The sequence below is a fragment of the Haliaeetus leucocephalus genome, unplaced genomic scaffold, assembly GCF_000737465.1.
Source record: "Haliaeetus leucocephalus isolate CR32 unplaced genomic scaffold, Haliaeetus_leucocephalus-4.0 Scaffold751, whole genome shotgun sequence".
Classification (NCBI taxonomy): domain Eukaryota; kingdom Metazoa; phylum Chordata; class Aves; order Accipitriformes; family Accipitridae; genus Haliaeetus; species Haliaeetus leucocephalus.
Genome location: NW_010973187.1, coordinates 9,531,857 through 9,555,760, shown reverse-complemented (window position 1 = coordinate 9,555,760; position 23,904 = coordinate 9,531,857). Strand labels below are relative to the sequence as shown.

The 23,904-nt window shown below is 37.4% G+C and overlaps 1 protein-coding gene across 1 annotated transcript in view; it reads left to right on the top strand.

Moving 5' to 3' along the window:
* Nucleotides 1-2,156: 2,156 nt before the first annotated feature.
* The window catches only part of HGF (hepatocyte growth factor (hepapoietin A; scatter factor)), a 53,042-nt gene continuing 31,294 nt past the window's right edge, over nt 2,157-23,904 (top strand). Inside the window, exons 1-7 of the mRNA XM_010581103.1 lie at nt 2,157-2,160; nt 2,674-2,862; nt 9,953-10,118; nt 14,872-14,984; nt 15,590-15,704; nt 21,070-21,212; nt 22,894-23,014. Of these exons, the coding sequence (XP_010579405.1) occupies nt 2,157-2,160; nt 2,674-2,862; nt 9,953-10,118; nt 14,872-14,984; nt 15,590-15,704; nt 21,070-21,212; nt 22,894-23,014 (851 nt within the window). The remainder of the gene's footprint in view (nt 2,161-2,673; nt 2,863-9,952; nt 10,119-14,871; nt 14,985-15,589; nt 15,705-21,069; nt 21,213-22,893; nt 23,015-23,904) is intronic.

The window sequence follows — 23,904 nt, the reverse complement described above, 5'->3', positions numbered from 1 at the left end:
ACATTCACAATAGCTGGTGGTACCTGCTGTTGAGAAAACCTCACCTATGACAGAAACTCATCAACTGATGGGCTAGTTTGTAAAAAAAGTGGAATAAATCCCCCCCGCTCCCTTTAATCCATGGACCGAAGATACAGAAACTGGTCTATAGCCAAGTTCATAAGAAGCTAGGTCATGCCTACTCTCTTGATAGTCAGGGTGCTTTTCTTGAATGAGAGAAAGTCCTTGTTCTCCCTGACAGTAGGCTCTTAGCTCTGATCTGTAGTTTACCAAGCTCAGTGTATATTTAATCTATCTAATGTTCCAACAGGAGAGGTTGAAAGACAGCCTCAGTGCTGCCAGTATCAGTAGGCTGACAAAGAGGGTTGAGCCCTAACCAAGGGGCTCTCCAGTTTAGAAGTGGATGGCTCATCTTGATGCGGAGGAAAATTAGATTTCCAAAACTTCAGAATTTTTCACAGAGTAGAACTTGTTTTCTGGCCAACTTTCATAGTGACAGTTTCTTGGCAACCCTCCCTTTCTTAACTTTCTTCCCCCACTCGCCTTAATATTAATCAATCCTATTGTTTGCCTTATGGGCAAGAAAGATGACTCTTACCACACACTGCCATTGTGCTTACCTTGCTTTTTAAAAATATATGATCTTCAACAAAAGTGTCTGGATTTTTACAATGTAGGCAAAGGGAAGTTGTATGCTGTCTTTGTACGGGATGTTGAATTCTTTTTATTAGGATGTTTTTAAGAAAGATTAATATTTGCCTACAAATTTGTTCTTTTTATATATGAAAAACAAGCTAAGTGATGAAAATAGAATTTAAAAATAGGAAAAAAAGGAAGTCTTTTGCTAATGCATGTCCATACTTTTTCTATTACTGTTCTGTCAAAGCTGATTTTAAATGTATCTAATGATGAGTGTTATTTCTTCTGTTAATGGATCTTGTAGGTTTGGAATCCCATGCCCTAAGTTCTGTGCGAAGACAATGTCCTGTGTTACCAGGGTTGCTGACTAATACATTTGGGTTATATTAATGGGTAAAGAAAAAGGAGGGTGAAGAAAACACAGAGAAATTTTAGTGTCAGCAAGCTGTCCATGCTATCAGTTTCTGAGTTTCTTTTTAATATATAAAAGATAAGACAGTGATTGGTGAAAGATAAATGTGCAAGTTTCCTATAGACTACTTGCCTAGTCATTATCAATATCCTGTAATTCTCTGTCACTTGCACAAAGAAATTAATCTGTAGCTAATAACTTTATCAGGGAGTTTTCTTCCTTGTTCAGATATTCTCATTATTCAGTATTCTTAGACAGTATCTCTTTAATAATGTTAATGTAGTGAAACTAAAAATTACTTTTTAATCAAAGTAAAAAGTAGATTGGTATATTGCAAAAGACTGAATGTTAAAGATATATTTAAATTAAAGATTTATTTTTCTGTGAAAAGACTGTCAGCCAAGTGTGTTTATTCAAATTTCTCAGCACTTTCTGTAGTTTGCATGATCCAAAGCAGTTGCTAATGAAGATGTGGGAGTTGCACTTAGTTCCTATAAATAACTATTGCTTACAAAAAAAAAAATCCCATAGCCATAATCGATATATGAATGTTGTGTATTCCTGTGGTCTGCATAGCTAAGTATATTTAAAAAATTTAACGTGATTTATACTTCCCCATCCCAGCTGTAGATAATCATTATACTATATACTGTCAACAAAGCGAAATGATACTTTGCCAGTTGGAAGACTGTATTCCTTCTGTTTAATGGAATCCTTTTGGTGCTCAGTGCCAGGGGCTGCTTGTTTTGCTCTCACATGTAATACAGCACTTACCCTGCTTAACAGATTTTCTGTTTCTATTAATGCCATTTTCATAAGCAACATAGCAGGAGAATATAGAGTTGAAAGACACGAGATTAAAATGTTGCATAAAACTCTGGAATATTGTGCACTGAAGTCAAGGAAAGGAAAGCCTCTTATTGGAGGAGCTCATCTGTCATTATTGTAATACTTCAACTGAGGCCAGCGTTGGAAGGGAAATGTGCAGTCTCCCTCGGAGAGTGTAATATCTCCCCTTTGGATCTTTATGCTGAACATTAGTTTGCCACTTAAGCATTTCGAACTTTTCCAAGGAGATCTGAAAGCACGATTACTGGGCCTCTTGATGGGTAAAAGCTTGATGTGGAGAGGAGGGAGTTGCCCTGAACATTTTGCAATTACTTGTACTGGATGAGTATTGGAATTTCACCTTCTGCCCATCAGCGTTGAAGTGGGGTTGAAGGGCAGAGGCTGGAAGGCAGCCTGGAGGTGAGAAAGTATTGATCATAGAGGTGAGAAAGGGTTGATCACCACACTTGCTTGGGAAGCATGAATTGTGGGGGAGTTGGCATGATGTGAGCAACATTGGTACCTTGCGGTGGGGAAGTATGGCAACTACAAACAGCTGGGAAGGGCTGAGGACATCCTCGCCATTACCCCATCTTTTTTCTGTAGGTTATTTTGGCAGTGCCCTTAGAGAAGAGTAGAGCCGTTCCTGAACGTGGTTAGTGCCTACACGTAAAGCAGCGCTGTGGCGAAGCAGAGCTGGGAACATGCTCCAGATTAGTCAGATGTGTTAGCAAAATCTAGCTGCAGGAGTTTTCAATGGCTTGTGGGCCTCCACCCATGTGCTGTCTGATGAGCCCGGCCGCGCCTGGCAGTCCTCGGTGCTGCTGGGCCAGCTGGGGACCGGCTGCGGCCGCCGTCTCCCCTCAGCTCCAGCTCTTCCTACAGCTCCCAGCCTTGGCCAGCAGCACTACTGCTGTGTAGACAACATGCAGCAAGGCTCTCATCACTCCTCACAAGGGCTGTTTCCCTGCCCTCAGCAGTCGGTCACTCTGTTTTCTTCTTTTTTTTTGCCCAAATCCCTGCCCTGCCTGCTCGTGCTTTTCTCTTCACCCCCCACTCCATGCCCGGACATCCTCGGCGGTGGCTGAGACCCTGTCGCAAAAGGAGTGCACGACGTGCTGGGTGCCTTGGAGGAGACGCCAAACACTTGTAAAGATTGTAGAATGCAATGCAAAATGGTGGGGATTTAATTCTTGTGCAAAATGCGTAAGAAGACAAATCTTACAAGGGAAAATCCTCTCAGTAATTTAGCCAGAGGTTAGATACAGCAAGTCAGAGTACAAACTGCAGAACATTTGTTTCTGCCAATGGGTCCCAGCATCCTGCTGAGCAGATAACCTTTTCTTGGAAGAAAAAGAGCTGTCCTTTTGCATCTACCATCCAATTTTAGAATATACTATCAGTTGTTAGCATTATCTTTAGCTTCTTGAGCTTTCGCACTGGCTATAGCAGAGGCTTACAAACGCAGGACTTGGCATAAACATGAAGTTGGGTCCCAAGTAACATGGCAATCTTTGCTAATAAGGGCTATGCGTGCATGGGGGTGTGTGTGTGAGTGCCAATATGCAACGTAAAGCCAAAAAGAAATATCTTTTTGCATTTCCTGAATCTGCTCAACAACTAGAATGAAAGCCAATGTAAAAATAAGGAAAAAATTATCTCTATATTATATATCTATATTTCAAACTACTTTCTAAAAATTGTAGATTTTTTTCTATTATGGCTCTTTTGCCTAGAAAATTAATTTCAGAAATTAAAATAATCACATCATCCTCCAGATACCTTTCTGAGAAACTGCTTAATTGTGACAAGGTAGAGATGCCTCCTTGGACAGCTGGTTTTATTTTGGTGACTTTCCATCTATACAGCTGACTGAAGTTTTTATGGGTATGGTTGGTAAACTTTCACGCCAATTTATTGTCTTACATAAATAACCGCATTAAACTTAATCTAGCATCTAAGTCTATTCAATCTACAAAGTTCTTTTCTTGGGCACATTTCAGAATTGTTTCAGTTTCTCATTATGTTGGTCTTTCTTTCTTTCTTCCTTTCTTTTTTTTTTCCAAATGAGAAGTCATTTGGAAAAGGTGTTCAGTTTTTTGCATTCTAGCCAGGAATTTGGACATTTCTGATACTGAAACAGGCATAAGGAGAAGTCAAAGTAAATGAAAGTAAGTTAAAAGTGCTGAGTATTAATCCTTTTTATCAAAGTGACTCTGTTAGGACTTGCTTTAAGAGAGAAAATTGCCTTGAATGTATTTGTTTAAAACGTGCTTCCTAACTATTCTCATAGATAACAATACTTTGATGACCCTATTAATGATTTTACTATCAACATTCACCTTCAACATCTTTTCTTTTATTACTGTGACCATACTGTTAACTTAAGCATGTGGTGTCTGAAACCATTTAGTAACATCTACTTTCACCATCTGGTCAAGTTTTGTTTTGTTTTGTTTTTTCTTAATGAAGCCAGCATATTTATGCTGTCACACTGGGGCCTGCACCAATATGCAATTTACCCTTGATGTTTTAGATCCTTTTAAAAACATTGTCTTGGAAATAGATTATTGAATTTATTTAAAAGTATCCCTTGAACCATGTTTTATAGACAAGTTAAACACCTCACTGCATTTACATACTGTTTTTCAACCCAAGTATGCTGAGAACTGTTGCTTTATTTCAAACCCTACTCATTGATTTTTCTTCTTACACAAGCTTTGCCAAATGCAATTTTATGCATATAATTAAACATACTTTATTTTTTATTTTCATATTAAATTGTCACTATTTATACTGAGATAAGCATTCAGCTTTGATCTCTCTTCTGAAAAGTGTTGCCTGACGCTGTGATAATCCATGGTTTTGCAGATTTTTGCTTTGTACATTTTATTGAGATCTAACATTTGCTTGTTTCTTTTTTTTTTCCATTCAGATACATACTTATGAATACATTTGCTTGGGTGTTACTATGCAATTTTTGTCAAGTATGGTGTTCCCTGATAAAATGTTTGAATGTTTATTGTGTTGAACTGTGCTTTCCTACATTTATTTCAGGTGTGTTTAGGGTTGTTTTTCTTTTCTTTTTTTTTTTTTTTTCTTGAAGGCCTTTCATATGATGGCAGATTTCTGATTCCCCCTGCCCCCCAGTTTTATATCACATGAAATTCAGCTTTCGTATTTTATTTTTTTTCTAGCTCATTGAGGAAATCTAGTTTACTTTGGCTTGCAGTGATGATTGTTTGCAAAATTAATAGCTAATCTCATTTTGACATTCTGACCTGGTTATCAATTATAACACAAATAATTCAATCTCTAATTAGTCCATCTGTTAACTGCTCAAGGTCAAGTGACTTCATTTCATTACAAACATGATGCTAAATATTAAACAGAGATCTAAAATGCCAATTGATACTAAAGAAAGGGACTATGTCTTCTATATTTCTGAAGTAATTGTGTCACTTTCTATGACCATTTTTCTTCACAGGAATATATTTTGAATCTTCAGCTTCTCTAAGCTTCCTACACAATGTGTAGACAACTTCCCTCTTTTTCTCCCCAGTGCCATCTTATTTTCATTGCTCCATTTGGAAGGACTGCAGTTGATTCCAGCAGTTCTCTGACAACATCTGCCAGCCTAAGGAATTTAGGTGTCTTAATTTTCTTGATTTTTTTTTTTTCCACAAAGATTTAGTTTATCTCTGACATCTGACAAACATAATAAACAGCAGTGCTGCTATGTGACTGTCCACATTTTTTTCAAAACTGAAAATTATAAAAGGACTTTTTTCCATCCATGGTATAAAGACCTGTATCCAACTTACTTACATCAGTAATTATGAGAATAGAAAAAAAAAATTTCATCACTCCACACAGGTGAAAGTTTAACACAACAAAGAAAATAACTAATTAGTAAAATGCTGATGTTCTGCAAGTGTAAACAAACAGAATAAGGAAATAAAACTCCATAACAAACCATCAAGATTTCATTAAGAATCTTGATTTAAACATAAACCTTTAATTTAAATCTATTTATCTTCTCATTCGGAAAATTTGGTGTTGAGTTTTGATGTGTTTGTTTCTGTATAATAAAATGGGATGCAAAATTAGAAAGAAAGAAAAGGAATGAGGCCTCTCACATTCTCACAAGACTTCACAATGTGTTTCTTTAAGAAAGCACTATTGCATAGACTAGAGTGAAACTTGGAAACCCTGGAAGCTGACATGTTGAATGCATCATAACTCCTGTTTAACAAAAGCTTTGTAGAGTCTATGACAAGTCCATAAAAAAGTAGAATTTTTTCCAGGGGAGACAGCCAGTATGCTCCAGTTGTACTCTGTGAGACTATAACTCAGAAGCCTAAATATACACCTATATTAGGAAAAGTTGGGCTGGCAGAGGAAAGAGAAAGGGATTACCAACGAGGTAGATAAAGTCAGATAAAAATTGTAAAATTTTGCAGTAGACAATCCAAGTAGTGTTTTGATCTCATTATAATGGACAAAGGTGTTCTTAAGGCCTGTTGACATCCTGTATGCTATTTTGATTACCACAATGATGGTATCACGTTAGTTATATTAGCTTTTTACTACTAAACAGATAATGCAAAACCAAATCCTTTTTTATGGTGAGACTAAGATCTGAGAGTCTGAAACTTGACTTGCTTAGGTATTTGAACTCTAAATGGCCTGAAATTAGATTTATATTGAATTTATTGACTCTTATATAACTCAGTATCAGATCTATTGTTTTCTAAAAGGTGTGAATTTTTAATTGAGATATAGAACATAGTCAGGTAGTTTCAGTTCTTGTCGCTCCCAGGTAAATGTCTTTCACTGTGAGGATCCTTTTTTCTTCAGTAAATATTTAAAGCATTTTATGAAAATGGAAGAACTCCAGCAGGGAGACTGTAGAAATTCCAAATTTGACTTTGGAGTACTTGTCCAACACTGGATCCTACTAGAGCAAATGTGGTAGTTCCCATTTCCTTGGGCACTGGCTGAGCTCTTCTTTTTTCTGTTCAGCAAGGGTTGCTATCATGTTAAGAAATAGAAAGAGGCACCACCCTCACCTTTTGGGGGAATTTTTAAAGTTGACTGAAGAAATATTTTCAGTTAGCGATTGTTTCTGTTGAAGAAAATGTTGATTCATATTTGACTGGATTCTTCTGTGTTTGAATCAGCTGCTATTATTTTCAAATTTAAGTGGAATATCAGACTTCCTTAGTAATATGTTATTCAACTACAAGAAACATCAGAGGAAATGGCACACAAAATAACCAAAAGTCCTGATTAATCAAAGTTTAGGAAACTGAGATGAATGGCAATCACATATCAGAAACATTAGTTATAGCATATTGCATGGTAACCTTTAATGTAGAACATTTCTAGGGCAGTATTTGATTTAAGATTTTAATAATATAAGCACCTAATTTGAAGTAAAAAGGCTCAAATATTTTTATTTATTTTGTTGTTAGATTTGTAAAAGTAATGCCTTGTGTTATTTTGATGGTTCTAAAAGTCATACCACAGATGCATTTGGCCCTTTGCCTTTTGGATTATAGGCAAGTTGTAGAATGTTGTTGTTTGAAAGCTAAAGTAAATCAGGCTGTTATGAATTGCTAAATGCAAGATCAAACCCATAATCCTCTTTGGACAACTGCTAGGAAAAGAAGAAAAAAAAAAAAAAGCAGAACTGTGAACCATGTTTTTCAGCCAGAACAGAATTTCTTGATTTTTTAAATCATATTCTTGCATGCTAGCTGGTGAGTTTAAGAAGCTGTTATCATTGGGAATTAAGATAATTACACTTATCAGTAGATGGGAAATGTTAGCATCAGGCACTGAAAGAAAATACTTTGATATTTCTGTACAGATTCTTACCTCCATTTGACATAAAACTCTTGGCTAAGACAATATAAAACTAACAAGTATGTCTTGTAAGATAATAGATTGAGAAATTTACCACAAAAGCTTTATAGAAGACTTGTTTTTCTGTGGTTGTCTTAAAGAGCAGATACAATCCTTTTTGCAGCACTTTGGCTCTGTCACAGGTACAGCAAAAAATAAAGCAGCTTCAGTGTAGACACAATGGTTTCCAGTAAAAGGGTGCTGATACTTAAAGCAAGAGTGTCCTCACAGCATTTCCCTAAATATAATGATTCATTTTGGGTACATGTGCACTGCACAAATACAAGACTAAAAATGCTTAAGACAGCTGATATGAGTCACTAACACAGCACCAAAACTATTAACATTTGATCTTTTCATCAAAAGCTTCTTCATATAATAATAACATGGATTCGGAGGTAAATAAATTCTTTTTTTCTGAAAACATTTGTAGTTGGAATTAAAATTGTGAGCTATTAGGTGCAGAGGAATAGCATAGTTCACCTTCAGCAGTTCAAAAAGGAGAGTAGGATGGGGTGAAGATTATTTTCTAGGTACGTTGCAGCAGAGATATTCTACTCCTTTGATTTTCTTTTTTTTTTTTAAAGGCTGAAGCTTGATGAAATCTAATTTGAATGTCTTTGGTGTATTTTTAGGTGTCTTAGGGATAACTCACCACCGAGAGGTGTGATTTAGCTGAATCCACTGAAAATGTGAGCTCGCTTAATGATCAGGATGGAAGTTCTGCAAAGGGAACACCCTTAAGCCCTTTTTGGCTTTACAACATGTGGAGTTGTCAGTAACTCCTTCAGAGCCTCAGCTGTTGCACTTTAGAGAATTATTCTGAGCTTCTGCACAGAGTGCACCCAGCAAAAGTTAACAGGCCTAAGAGCACTCTGCACTTGCATGAGGAATTATCTATTCCGGATAACAGAGCACTAGGCTGAGGTTTCATGTATTTGAAAGACTCCAGCAAAATTTAATTAATTGATCCGGAGCATTCGTGTTCTATCATTGTTGCAGATTCCTTAGAGAAAAATTAAAGGACAGCTGTGAAAACAGTTATATGGAAAGAAGTTATGAAAAATACTATTATCTACTTTGTAAATTAAGGAGGGATTCATTCACCTAACCTTACCTGGATTTGCCATCTAATCGAAAAAGATCATCTGGGATCACTGAGTGAAATAGGAGAAATAGATCCAAAGGACAATTTGTCCTCCCGATGTTACTCATCTGTCAGAATAGGGAGAATCACTCTCCAGAGGTACTCATCTGCCTTCACTGACAACGGAGCAGCCTACATTGGCAGATTGGTTTCTATGGGAAAAAAATAAAGATATACATACATATTGGGAAAACTGGGGGGGGGTCTTGCAAAAATCAAAGACTTTTTCTCTTGCACTTCAGCCAAACATCTCTAGCCAATCTTCCCTGCTCAGTTTTATACTCTTTCCTCTGGGCCTTTCATCAGAGACATTTTTTTCAGAAATCTTTACAGCAGTGCAGACTATTTCCATGCTATGGCATCATCTTCTTTTCTGTAGGCTAACAACTTCAATTTGGTCGCACCTAAACTGGACACAACACCCACATTGAGTCTTCACTGGAGCAGAGGGAGGACAAATGATTATTCTGTGTCACTTCCAGGCACCATTTCCATTCACAATTTGTGATAAGAAGTTTGCTGGTTTAGGAAAAGTTTATCACATTCAGGTTGTGATTCTCTATAACATTTATATCTTTTTCCTTCTGATTATAACTACATTCTGTCCATCCAAAATAGACCTTTGTTCATCTTTTTCACTTGAGGTTTTAATGAAAATATTTATAAAATCTCATATTATTATTATCAGGCATATTTGGGGGTTTCTGAAAAAAAATTACAAAGGGTGAAAAACTTCCCTGTTATCCTTTTCTAGCATTATGCAAGTCTTTATTTGAAATGAATTCTATTATAATTCCTACCTTTCCCTTTTTTAAGAATGGAGATCGCCATCTAAAATAATCAATTCTTCTCAAGTATCTGCTTGTACTGTGTTTTTGTGAATTTCTCTATGCTTTACGTACCAATGTTCCTATAATTCCTGATAACTGTTATTCATATCTAATGCCATATTTAATCTCAGCACTCCTCTTTTTTTCTTTCTTTTTTTCTCTTTTTCTTCTTTGCTTCTTTCTTAGAGGGTAAAGGAAAAAGGAGAAATCCTCTTCATGACTTCAAAAAAACAGGAGAGTTGATGCTCATTAAAGTAAACAAAACACTGGAAGTAAAGACCAAGCTGTTAAATACCACTGAGCAATGTGCCAAGAGATGCAGCAGGAACAAAGGCCTTTCATTCACTTGCAAGTAAGTTATGTATCTCTATTATTTTTACAGTTTTCTTCCAAATGGAACCTATATGACGCCCTTTGGCCAAAGGTCTCTCTGTCATTTTTGTCAGTGGTACCTTTTACTGAGGACAACCTAAAGACTGTGCATTTTGATTTCCATGATCTTGTTCTACCTGTCCAGACAGTGTCAGTCTTTTCTGAAGTTTTATCTGAGTTGTTCTGTCTTCTTAGCTTGTCCAATCTGTAACCTTTTCCATAACATAGCTGAAAAAATGTACTCATGTTAAGATGTGGATGACTTGTGCTGCACTGTAGTGTTTGGTGAACATTTCTGAGATTTTTATGTCTCTTATAAAATGGTTATTGTCACACATCACAGCTGCAGTATTTCAGCACCACTTCAGACCATATTCTGTCTTCATTCTTTGCACATTACTCCTGCTGAAATCAATGGGAACGTCACACATGGAGCACAGATACATGCACTGCTGAAGTTCACTGGCAAGTACGACGAATCTGATACAATGGAATCAAACCTTCTGGGCTGCACAATCATTACAAGTATATGATAACTATTGTTCAGCATCTGCTGTCTCTTAGAAACACATCATGCAGCTGATTGCTTGTCTGCCTTGTACAGATTCTCTACTATTTTTTGGAACAAATCACTGTTATTTTTCCCATGTATTGGACTTAAATTATCCCCCTGGCCTCTCTTAGTCTAGACCATTAGCAATAAATGAAAGGACATGGATGCAGGAGAATCTTGGAGAGAATGGATGAATTCTGTACTGGTGAGTACTGGGCTAAATATGAGCCTGATCTTGAAACATAAAAAAGTTTTGACAATTGCTACAAATGGAAGCTAGACCAAATGTGATAACAAAAACTCTTCCTTGGCAGAAAAGGTCCTCGACTGTAATTTAATCCTTCTTTAAGCGTTTAATTCCAGTGTTGCAAGATCTATTTTGTATTATTTTGTACTTTGACTATTTATATATGTAAACAATGAGCAGAGTTTCCTTATTTCTGTTAGAAAATATTTTCCAGGCACTAATATTTTTCACATGGTACAAGCCACTCCTTTTCCTATTGGCAGAGCTTCCACTGTTGTCATTGCCAAGTGGATCAGGTTGTGTTCGATACAGCAAGAGATCCTTGAGTTCTGATGGTCAGCAGCAAGGAGTATTACAAAATTAGGTTTCACAGTATAAAAAATTTCTGAATGATGCCAAGCAAACAACAATTCTGTATTCCAACATTTGCTTAGGAAAGTTGTCTCAAGCTAGATGTAGCTGCTCTGGACAGTATGTTTTGCATTCTGAAAATAAAAAGTAAGTTAATATATTTGTTGATTCTATTTTATATGAACAATAATCTAGAATCTCTCTGAATTTTTAAAACTTTCTCATTTGTGAAGAAATTTTTTTCTATTGAGATGCTGTCTGATGGATTCATTAAGGGACAAATTCTCCCTGCTGTAATCAGTTAATAAAGCAACACAGAGGTGCCATGAGGGACTTTGAGAACACAGCTTGGAAGAGTCCTATTCACAGATAGCAGAAATGCAATCAGTCATGTAGTTATTTTGCAATGAAGATGAAAAAGAATTACAAATCTGACTACTGAAGCTCTGAATTTCCAGTTTTTGTGGCACATTCTTAGCAAGGAAGGCTAGCAGCAGAGGGGTAAGTGATTAGGTCCTGCCCATGCTACCACAATGCAGCAGAAAAGAGGGATATTCTGTATCTGGGAACATTCTTGTGGTTTCCCATTTCACCCCAGATGAGTCCTGTTGTAGTGTGCATAGTTCTTTGATGCTACTGTAAACACATATTTTACATGTGTTCCCTTTTAAAGGAACCAGTGATTACTAATGTTTCCCTTTTATTCCTAGGATCCCCAGTCTTTAACTTCATACCAGCATATGGTTACTACAAGGTGAAATTTGTTGCCAACTTAAATTAAAACCAATTAGTTTACTGGTTGCTGTGGGAACCTTCTGAAACAAGAAGAGAAGTAACACAAAATGGCATTTTACATACTTGAAATACAAGACTTGGATTTTCCTTTGTTTATTGATGTTTTCTTGGCTTGATTGTGATACTTCATACCCACGCAGTAGTTCTCCATCACTTGGGTCACAGCACTGATGTTTTATTTTCTGAATGCAAACTCAATTTGTTTAAGCATAAAGATTGAATAAAATAGAAATACTTTGTAACATAATTGTGACAACATCACTGGGAGCCGCAACACCTGGGTCTGTGCCCTGTGAGGTGCACAAGCAGGAAGAGGGTTGGGTTTCTTTTCTGCCAGAAAGTGGCAATGTAGCAGATCCCAGGCACTACAGACTTATAAAGGATCAGCCACTCGTTGTTTTCTGGGGGAAAAAAGAAATATTAAGACAACCTTTGATTTATTTATAAGTTTCTGTATCATTTGCAAGTAAATTTTGAGTGTGATATTTGGTAATCATTAATCCTTGCTGTTTTTAACTCTGACACCTTTTTGTTGGAGCTGATGTATGTCACTTCTCAGGATGGATGTTTCCTCTTTTCCCTTGCTATCATGCTTGCACAGATCTTGATCATTTCCACTGGAGTTACAAGATCCTTATCTAGACTTGTTTCTTCTTCATAACACTATTCCTAAAATCGCCTCTCAAAGTACCCCTTAGATTCATTTACTTACCTTGTCTTTTTGACTTCATAACTCTCTGTGCTTCTTCTGCCTTCCCTATCAGCTTTATTAACCTGCTGCTAAGCTGTTCTTATTCCTTTGTTTCACCACCATTTGCAGTCCACTACTCCCACTGTTTTCCTTCAGTCATCCTTGCAGCTTTTCCCACTACATTTCTTAATATAGATAATATAGTTACTGTTTTAGTGGCTATGCAGATGACTTTTGCAGGCGTGTCACTTCCTTACGTACAAAGCTGTGCCTGTCTCATCCTTTGTTATCTGCTTAATTTCTGGAGTGTCTTTGTATTTACATGGAAAGGGATTCCAGTACAGACCACAGGATTTCAGTATCTGATCAGAAAATCTACTGACTACCTCAGTACAAATAGCAACAACAAAAATTGTTGTGATCAGCAGTATCAGTAGAGGAAAGTCCAAAAATTTGCTTAAATATGTTGACTTTGGAAATGTAAAAACCCTCCAGATTTGGGTCCAAGAAAAGATTGTTAGAAACTTTCATGTGCAGAAGTGGCTGAAGCCAAACTGGAAAGAAACCAAAAGGCAACTGAAAGGCAAAAACTGAAAGAAATGTTTGTAAACAGTGCATTCTGCATTCCCACTTTAGGAGGGAGGAGGGGAAAGGAGAATGTAATTGGAAAGGCAGGAAAGGTCAAGGATATTTTTGTGAAGATGGAGTTAGAGGCACTTGGATACACTCATATTTGAGAACCAGCCAGGAGAGAACAGAAGGCTGAACAAGGGCAGAAGGATGAAGGTTAGCAGGTTGGAAACATTTGGAGTCAACAGAGTAGAGACAGCAGTTGGATGAAAAATCTGTTTGGTGATGGAAACGATAATGAAGAGGATGTTTGAAAGAGAGAAGAGTGGGGAGGTTGGATAGGATCTTGTAATATTTTTAACTGAAGCCAGCCAGATCTCACACAGAAAAACTTGTATGGTGAATTAAATGAAGATCAAAGAGCTTTGAGTTGAGGGGTGCAGTGCTCAGGAATATGGCACAGCCAAAGTACGGATGAAGTGTAGGAAATATGTGTGTGCTTTGGATATTATCAAGTAGTGTTAAAATGCCTTCTCAGGTCAGAATTAAATATCTCAGAAGGTTTGGGATGACTGACAGAAATGTAGACTGTGTGGTGGGCTAGAGACAATAGTATCATGTCAGTGATTTGTTATTTGGTTCTAATGAGAAAATAAGGGAAAAAAGAATTTTCAGCAGGTTTTTTTGTTGTCTTTCTTTTTTTCCCTCTCTCTTCCCCCCCACCCCCCATTGGAATAATTGTTCCCCCCACCCAGGCAGTCAACTGTGTTTTTAAAATTCTTTGAAATATTTTACCTATGCTTAAGGAATTTCCTTTCAAAATTAAGTTAGGAGAAAAAGATTTGCATGTTTCATTTAAAATATTGAAAGAAAGCATTTTTACTCTTCTGATTTCTGTTTGCCTTTCTTGCCCCCCTCAAATCCACTCAAGTCAGCACACATCGTAGTCTATCCTTGAAAGCAATTAAAAATAAGAGAAAAAAAAGGAAACAAAAGCAAAGCAAGGACAAGCTGTAGGTACACTATCACAGTTTACATTATTCATAAAAACAAAAATAATCTTGTTTATAAACAGCTATGTTGTTCTAGGCAAGAGATTTCTTGTGCTTGAATTTTCCTCAAGCTGTCAGTGTGAGATACCTATTTCAAAGGCATACTGTAAGCACAGCAAAGAAGATGTTTTAGAGTCTTCTTTTTCTTTCCCCCAGAAAGCAGCACAACTGGGTACATAAATGTTGTCTCATTCACATTTATCTTACTTCTAAAATAAAGATCTTCAATGACAAGGGAACTCTTAGATTAGTGTGAACAACCAAGCTGGTATTTAATGTAATGGCCACATCAATTTAATTTCTTTGTTTCTTTGTTCTTGTCAGCACAGTTGTGGGTTTAAATAGTAATTTCGACCGTTTCTCTGACTTTCCCAGTAAAAATAAATCTGATGTCATTGCATGCTCCTTGGCAGGCCATGTGTCATTATTATAAACCACATAGAGATTTTTTTCTCATCCAGATTTTCTTTGCAGGGCCTTTGCTTATGACAGAGTTACAAAACGGTGCCATTGGTTATCCTTCAACAGCTTGACAAATGGTGTGAGAAAGAAGCAAGACCATGCGTTTGATCTGTATGAAAAGAAGGGTAACTGATTTATTTACTGATTTTGTTTTTCCAGCTATGGAGGGGGAAAAAAAGCTGAGGTCAGTCAGTGACTTCTTGGCTGTAGGAGCATCCTGGGCATGGGATGGTTTTATGCATTCTGAAAGCTTCATCCTAAAGTTTTATTTACAAATATCCTGGGTTTGCTGTCATGCAAGTTCATCTACATACTTGCTCTTGCTCAGTTTTTCAACATACATATTTGCCTACCATCACATGTACTAGTCTGAGTTGCTACTTCAGTTTTCTACTAAAAAGCTCAGTTGTATGAGTTACTGTTATTGACTTAATATTGATTTTATTTACCTCACTAATGAGTGGGGGACTTGAGTCCTCAGACATGGACTTTTGTTCAGTCAAACACTTTGGAAACATTTTCAGTAGCTTTCATTGGGAAGTCAGTGACCAATATTTTGAAAAAAAAAAAACAAACCCAAGAATATATGTGGACAATGAAATAGTATTTTGAATAATTAAGTATTTAAAGCCTATCAAAAATAAATTATTTTAAAGTGAAAACTGATGATGAGCTCAAATTTTAAATACATTAACCAAACCTCTAATTTTCTTCTCTTTTCTTTCAATAGACTATGTCAGGAATTGTATCATCGGAAAAGGAGCAGACTACAAAGGAACAATATCTGTTACCAAAAGTGGTATCCAGTGTCAAGCCTGGAATTCAATGATCCCCCATGAGCACAGGTAAGAGTTCAGGAGCAGAGACAATGGGAATAGTGCCCAGACAGCTTCCATAAAGCATGGCTTGACTTATTAGCAGACAAAGAATTTATGAGAAAACTGACCTTAGACAACAAAATCTCTTAGGTGTATTCTTGCATTCCCCCAAGAGGTGCTGTTCTCCAGATCCCAGAAACCTCTTACCTTCTCAGGCTTTCTCCAAAGAGGTCTCTCCTAATGCCAGCCTGTGTGTCTGGATCCCTTCCTTTCCTGTGTCAGTTTTTGTAGCTGTTTATATCCTTTTGATCTTTTAGCTACTGGCAGAAACAAAACATCTGCGTAACTTCAGCCTGGGATCTGGAAGTTTATCACTGTTTTCTAATTGACTCCCAGGAAAGGGGTAATTCTAAAAAATAGAATATTAAGAAGCAAGGGATATTAGAGGTATTAGCCCACCTATTGATCAGTAAATAATTATTGTTACTGTATTTTGCATAGTTACTATTAATTCTCTATTTTTTGTAGAATATGTTAAACTCTATAAAGCACTTAGACCAGGCAACAAATACATGGAAAGGACTGAACAGATTATTGACATCCTTCCCTTCAGATCATACAAGCAATAACTAAAGACTGATGTAGCACATATGGGACTTAACTTTCGAGTTTAAGACCTGATATAGTGAGGAACAGAGGCCATATCTACACCTTGAGAGTAGACTTAGTTCAGCTATTTTGGCTAAAGAAAAAGAGGAGGAAACCAAAAACTGGTGCCAGTAAGAGTAATGGTAAAACCAGATTCAACCAAAACAAATGTTGCTGGAAACTAGCAAAAGGACTATGAAGTACTGGTCTACTATTTGACCAATTCTCTTTGAAGCTTTTTGTACTGGCTTTAGCCATTTAGATAATAAACGCTTAAGAGCCAAAACCAAAATTTTCCTCTCACCCATAAGCTTCCTATCTCCATTTCTGCCTTTTGCTGTGGACTCCCAGCATCAGCACTTTGTTTAGGAGGAGCCAAGCTGGAGATTGCTAGTGAGGAACTGGGCTGTGCACTGCTCAGTCCTGTCCTGACCAAATCTATCCAGCGTGCAAGAGGATATCTTGGAACAACATTAAAAGGCAAAGGATACTTGGGTTCTTTCCTCTTATGATGTGTTACAAAGCTGAGCCTCAGGCTTGGACTCGGCTGCTTATAATATAGATGGTAGTGTGTCTGATTTTCAGTGTAAGACCAAAGCCGTTCTTAATTGTGAACATATGAAAAAAAACATCAGCTCCCACAGTAATGACCTCTTGAGACTCAACACCTTGAAGTATACAATCTTCATCTTTTAGAAGTCAAAGTTTTCTCAATAATTACAGCCTAAGCAAGAACAAGCATTATTCTATATAATATTCATATGACTTTATATAATTAAAGAAAGAAAAGTGTCTGGATAGTATATATTATCACTAAATTGCATTTTAATATACAGCATACACAGTTTTATCTACTACATTTAGACAGCCACTCTTCTATGATGAATTTTATGAGAATGACTTTTCTCCTGCCTTGTGCAATAAGTTTAATTTTTAAAAGGTCACTGGATAAATGAGGTGGCTGCATGTTAATTTTGTTTTTCAACATCAGAAAATATGATTTCATCATCAGAGACATGAGGGAGATGGGAAGAAGCAGACAGTAGTGGTGTGTTTGGAACTTATTAGTATGAAAGGCTTAGATTTTTAGGTCAGTTTTTCTCAACATCTGATTATCACAAAGTGCCACTGGAAAATAAATGCCTTTTTTCATATTCAAGGGAGAAATGTACTTTACAGATTTTTCATTATCTTTCTAGAAAGAATTGAAATAACTTCAGACTTTAAACTTGTTCTTGGATTTAACAAACTATATTTTTATTTATCTGTATTCCAGTAGAACCTGGAGACTCCCAGCTGAAATCAGAGTTCCATTATTTTCATCTCCATCCTAGTACAGATTACAAGACCATCTTTTTTTTATTTTTTTTTCTCTTAAGAGCTTTTTATCTAAATGGATAAAGCCAATGCAAAAAGGGTTCAAAGAGAAATGGTCAAAGAGTAGATCAGTACTTCACAGTTTTTTTGCTAGTTTCCATGACTTTTGCTGTGGTCGGATATGTTTTTATCATTACTTCTACTGGCTTTAGTTTTTGGCTTTTTTCTTTTTTTTTCCTTACCTAATATAGCTGAACTAAATCGGCACACAGTTTTAGGAGGGGCTCTATCTTCCATTTCTGGGTGGGTCTTTACTGCATCTCATCTTTTCCTCCCTCAAGAATGTTGCTTCAGTACCCGTTGAAGCCATTTGTATTTCTGACCCATCTTGAGTTTCTAATGCTATTCTTTTAGACTTTTTTTTTTTTAATGTTCTGATAGCATATCTGATGTAATTTGAAATGCCTTTTCCCTATGTTTTCTAATGTCCATAATATCTGAGCTGAAAGATTTTCCAGCAGGAAAATTAAATAAAATATTATAATATGCACTAACATACTACATTAACACATACACAGGTAGCAACGTCCCATCAGAAAAGTTTGTCCCAGGCTAACTTTAACTAAAAAAATTTCAGAGATTTATATTTCAAAACTACAGAGGAGAAACAGAAGGAACAGTTTTATAGGCAGCAGTAATAACATAAAAATTATTCTCTTCAAGCACCAAAAATAAGAAAAGCGCTTTTAAGTAATGCTTTCACATTGCATTGACTAGAACCACAATGCTATTAACAGAGGTATTTTCCACTTCAGTTAGTTCAAAGATTTCATTAACGGGAATAAAACATGATTTAAATGTCATGTCAGAATTTTCTTTTTGTTTCTTCTTCTTTCCCTCTCTCTCTTTTTTTCCTCATTTTTAATTTATTCATTTGTAACTTAGAATTTGCCAAGGACAGCAGGAACCATACATTTCTTTTCTGCTTTTGTATATAAAATAAATCAATTCATGTGTATAAAGACTGACCCAACTGCTTAGTTTAGTTTCCTAAGCTGCAAGTGTCTACAGTCTTCTAAAAGAAGTTAGATGAAATTTTATTCCTTTTTTTTTTCCTCTAGAATATAGATATGTTTGAATTCCCTTGGTGATTAAAAAAGCCCACACCAAAACAAAACAACAACAATAAAAACCAGAAAAAAACCAACCAACCAAACACCCAAAATAAAGTGTTAGGCATTTTCAGAATAAAAGGTGCACTTTACTTGTGATATTTCCACCAGAATTCAAATTTACTGAAGAAAAAAAAAACCTGGAACAAGTCTTAGAAAGTTCAAAAATTAAAAAATTTATTAAGTTGAATTACGAGTTTTGTGTGATCCCCTATGCATTTTGCCCAACCTTTCAATTAACAACAACAACAAAAAGTATCTTCATGGAATTGAGCATAACTTTGAATTTCATGTGTCTTTTAACCACAGAGATTTAGGTGCTGTTTAAGCATCACTGCAATGAAACCGGCAGTGGAGTGCCACAGGGTTTGTGTGCAATGTGCAGCCTGAGTGTGGGCATGAGCTCTTGCAGTGGCATTGAACAGAACCAGCTCTGGGGTGGGCTCCTTACTATGGGGTTAGCTATTCCCTATTTGTGGGGAAAAATAACTAGTATTACCTTTATGTATAAATATATATACATATATATATATATATGTGCCTACATATATCTCTATATGTCAGTGTGTAAATGGGGTTTTCTCTAGAGGTAAGTACATAATTTTACAGACAGCTAAGAACACAAAACCTTGACCCTGGAGAGTTTATATTTGATGGACTGAGCATAAGCAGCATTTTCATACTAAGAATGTGTGCTAGGCAAAAAATATAGCATTAGCTCACATTTCTATAAAATCACTAAAGAAAAACAAAGTGCTTAGCATTGGCCTGAGAACCCCTAATCTAAAAGAGAAAGATCTTAAGGGGCATTGTTATTTAATAGCCCCTTACAGCAAAAGCAGAAAATATGAAAGAGAGAGCACAGTTTAAGTCAGCTAGGTTGCTGTTAAATGACCTAATTTGTACGATAGCAATGATGAGTCGGTCTATAAGCAGCAGACCCTAAGGTGACAACAGTGGGGCTTGGGCAGAACATGAAGCAAGACAGCCAAAGCAGGATCTGGGGAAATTTCTGATTGTGGTGGGTTGACCCTGGTTGGATGCCAGGTGCCCACCAAAGCCGCTCTATCACTCCCCCTCCTCAGCTGGATGGGGGGGAGAAAAATATAACAAAAGGCTCGTGGGTCAAGATAAGGACAGTTTAATAAAGTGATAGCAGAGGTTGCGCGCGCGAAAGCAAAGAAAAAACAGATGATGTTATTCTCTACTTCCCATCAGCAGGCGATGTCTAGCCGCTTCTCGGGAAGCAGGGCTTCAGTATGTGTAGTGGTTGCTCCGGAAGACAAAATGCCCCCCCTTCCGTCTCCCTTTACTTAGCTTTTATATCTGAGCTGACGTCATATGGTATGGAATATCTGTTTGGTTGGTTTAGGTCAGCTGTCCTGGTTATGTCCCCTCCCAAGATCTTGCCCTGCCGCAGCCTGCCATTGGGGGGGGGGGCAAAAATGTTGGGGAGACAGCCTTGATGCTGTGCCAGCACTGCTCAGCTGTAGCCAAAACACTGGTGTGCTATCAACACCTTTCTAGCTACTGATGCAGAGCACAGTGCTATGAGGGCTGCCATGGGGAGTATTAACTCCATCTCAGCCGGACCCAATACACTGATGCTGAAACGCAAAGCAGCCCGTGGTTTCAGGCAGTGAAAGCCTCTCAGCGCGGTGTGTCACACTGTTCGGTCACGCTCACACGCTCCTGATGCTCAGTTCTAGCTGCTGCCTGACCAGGGATGGGACGAGGTTTCTCTGCTTGTGGGCTTTATGTCGTAGGTGCACGCTACATCCAGCTGGGCCTGCTATATGTGCACAACACGCAAGGGAAAGGCGGGTCTGACATGGCTACAGACCCAGTGAATTTTTCCCCTATGCACCCAATATATTTTCCCCCCGGTCCAAGGGCCTTCCGCCGTTGTGTGAGCAGTGAGGAGCTCCTGAAGGAGAGCGCAGTGAGGGTGGGCAGGGAGTGTGCTGCTGCCTCTGGCTCTGCGGCAGATAGTTGGCTCCGGACGCCCGAGGGATGGGAGTAAAACTCGCTAGAGCAAGCTACGCGCTAGACAAATTGTCCCACATTTAGGCCATTGATTGAGTAATCCTTACTGAAGATGTGTATTTGTGTATGGACAGATATTTGGGCGTGTGCATTTGTTTAAGCAGGGTGGAGGGAGAAGGAAGCAGAAATGTTTCTAAATGTCTGTAAAAAATGATTAACACCAAAGTTTGCATGCTCTTATACTGTAATGATTGTCATTTTAAAACTAGCTTTTTGCCTTCGAGCTATCGGGGTAAAGACCTGCGGGAAAACTACTGCCGAAACCCCCGAGGGGAAGAGGGAGGGCCGTGGTGTTTCACCACCAGCCCAGAGACGCGCCATGAAGTCTGCAACATCCCCCTCTGCTCACAAGGTAAGCCAGCTCGGCTCACGGGGAAAGTTGCCTTTTCTCTGCTGACAGAGAATAGCTTCGCTTCCAATAGTTTCAGTGACTCTTGCTCATGGACTTTGGAGAAAGACTGGGTGATTTCTCAGCAACAATAACTCACGTAGCGAGAACAGCAGTTATTACAGAAAGAGATCTTTTTATGTTCCTGTACTCTGGAAGACTTGAACAAGCTTTCAGGCTCAGCAGCTTTTTTTCAGGTCATGGAGGAGCTGGAACAATGAAGTTTTGCTGATTGCACAAATGTGACCCTTTTTTCACTTGTCTAGTCCATAAAGAATCCATTAACAATTTCAGTATTACTATCTGATAAAATCAACTAGTGCTATTCCATGGTAAAATCAAATTTTCTTCTTCTTTTTGATGAAAATACAGATACTGAATTACAGGATGAAAGCTCAATCTAAACATGCATTTTGTTTTTCAAATGAATACTATAAATAAGCAAAACTTTTTATAAATCCAATCCCATTCAGCTTTCAAGTTATAGAATTTGAAAGACACTTCATGTGCACCATTTCATTTGTTGACTTTTAAGTTCTGTTAACCTCCAAACTAAGCTCTTATATCTTGCTAATCAGCCAATTCGGTTCCAGTCAATCAACCCATTTAAATTCTCAAGATTGGATGCCTTTAATTTTCCTGCTAATGTGTCATGTGCAATAGCTATGCAGTGGTGGGGGAAGAAAAGGGAGAGGGAAGAAGGGAGGAAGAGAGTGATTTACAAGGAGCTTGAAAATCTATTAAAAGCTAACATTTAAAGATCAATTTAAGTGAGCTTCAAATGGGACGAGACCTGGAGCTCACTGCAGGATGAAGACTTTGGTAGCGGATGTTTTAACTGAAGAGTGAGATCTGTAATTGCATAAATTAATATTTACTAAGTGATCCTTCATTACAATTACTCTAATTAGGGGGCACTTAAGAAATGTGTCTATAGTTAATTATGGTGAATTTATTTCATATTTTAAGTCTTCTCATGCTAAATTATTAAGCATATTTTGTTCAACAGTGATTTCAAATCCCTTTGGTAGCTTTTGTCCACCCTCCATCCACCCCCCACTTTCCCAAACCAGGGCTGAAAATGTATCATAGTTTAAGCTGCCAAAAAGAATTAGTATCGAAAAGAAACAGTATCATATGTAGCTGAAAGTGCTGGGAATTTAAAGAGACAGACTGTACTGCATGAAATTGTGATTCAGCCATTATTCTGGACTTAAGCTTGGGCTGTTATTATACTATGACTTAGAGTGATTTAGAATTATGAATGTTACTTAATTAGAAAATACCACCTCTGAAAAATACTCCTTCATCAGATGCGTGTCTCTCTCTGTTACTAACCATAAGTAAGGTTAAAAATCTGCCAGAGACATGAATGCCTCTAGCAGCTCACACCTACCTGCCTCAAAACCATAAATGTCCTATAAAGTGATACCAAATTTAAGCATCTGGATTAGATTCAAGAAAGAGATGCAGTTCTATTCCAAAGGATATTTCCCATACCAACCTAACTAAAAGATACCACTTTTTATACCTCTGTAGGTTGGTTTCAATTTATAACATCAGGGATATGATTTAATTTAATTTTTTTTGTGTGTGCTATAAGACATCAACATAATAAATGACTAGTACATATTTTTTTTCCTAGTTGAATGCATGACCTGCAATGGAGAGAGTTACAGAGGGCCAATGGATCACACCGAGTCGGGCAAGGAGTGTCAGCGTTGGGATCTTCAGAGACCACACAAGCACAAATTTCGTCCAGAGAGGTAACCTCTCCTCCCCGCAATCAAATCCATGTGGTTATAATCTGAAAACTACACACGTTCTGGAACCAGTTGGGCAAAATCAACATTAGCTGAACTGAAATTTATGGAGTTCACCAGTTTTAGTTGCTTGGGCTTCTGGCCCATTGTGTCTGCAGGCTGGCTCCTGTCATGATGGAGATGCAGGATGGGGACTAGATGCCAGTTTGTGCAGTTGTGGCTACATCCCATGGCTGTGAAGTGCAGTGATGTACATGCACTGTATTAATTGCTCAAAATTTCCTCCCTAGCTTCATTGACAGTAAAAAATTAACCTCTGAATATTTCTGTATATGTTGTGATGCAGTTTCAGTCACCTTAAAATACCTTAAAGTAATCACAAAGTAAATAATGATTAAAAGTCATAAATTTTTGTTAGAGTTCTTAACACAACTAGTGAATACAAGCTTGCAACATTGTCAAGTCAGAGTAGGCTCCTTTTTTGAAATATTGACCAGCTTTAAAGTTGTACATGGTCTTCTCTTGTAATCAGGTTTAAGTATCCAATTTGTTTGATAAAAATATTTGCCCGCTACAAGTTTTTTTTCAGCCTGGTAAAGGGGTTCATCGTTCTGTTTAGCATTTTATGCACATGGATTTATATTTTAGACTTTTCTCTTTTTTTAATTTAGGCATAGACACATAATGCCAAAAGATGAGTCAGAAATAACAAGATGAAGTGCATCCCCTTTAGGGTTTGTCCTAGAGGGTAAAATTCACCCGACTGCAAAGGGTCACCTATAATACACACTTTTGGAAGGATTTTGAGTGGGGGTTTAGGCCACACAGGAGGGCCTTTGTGTTTCTCTTAAACTTGACTAAAGTTTCAATTTAGTTTTACTCTGGATTTTGGA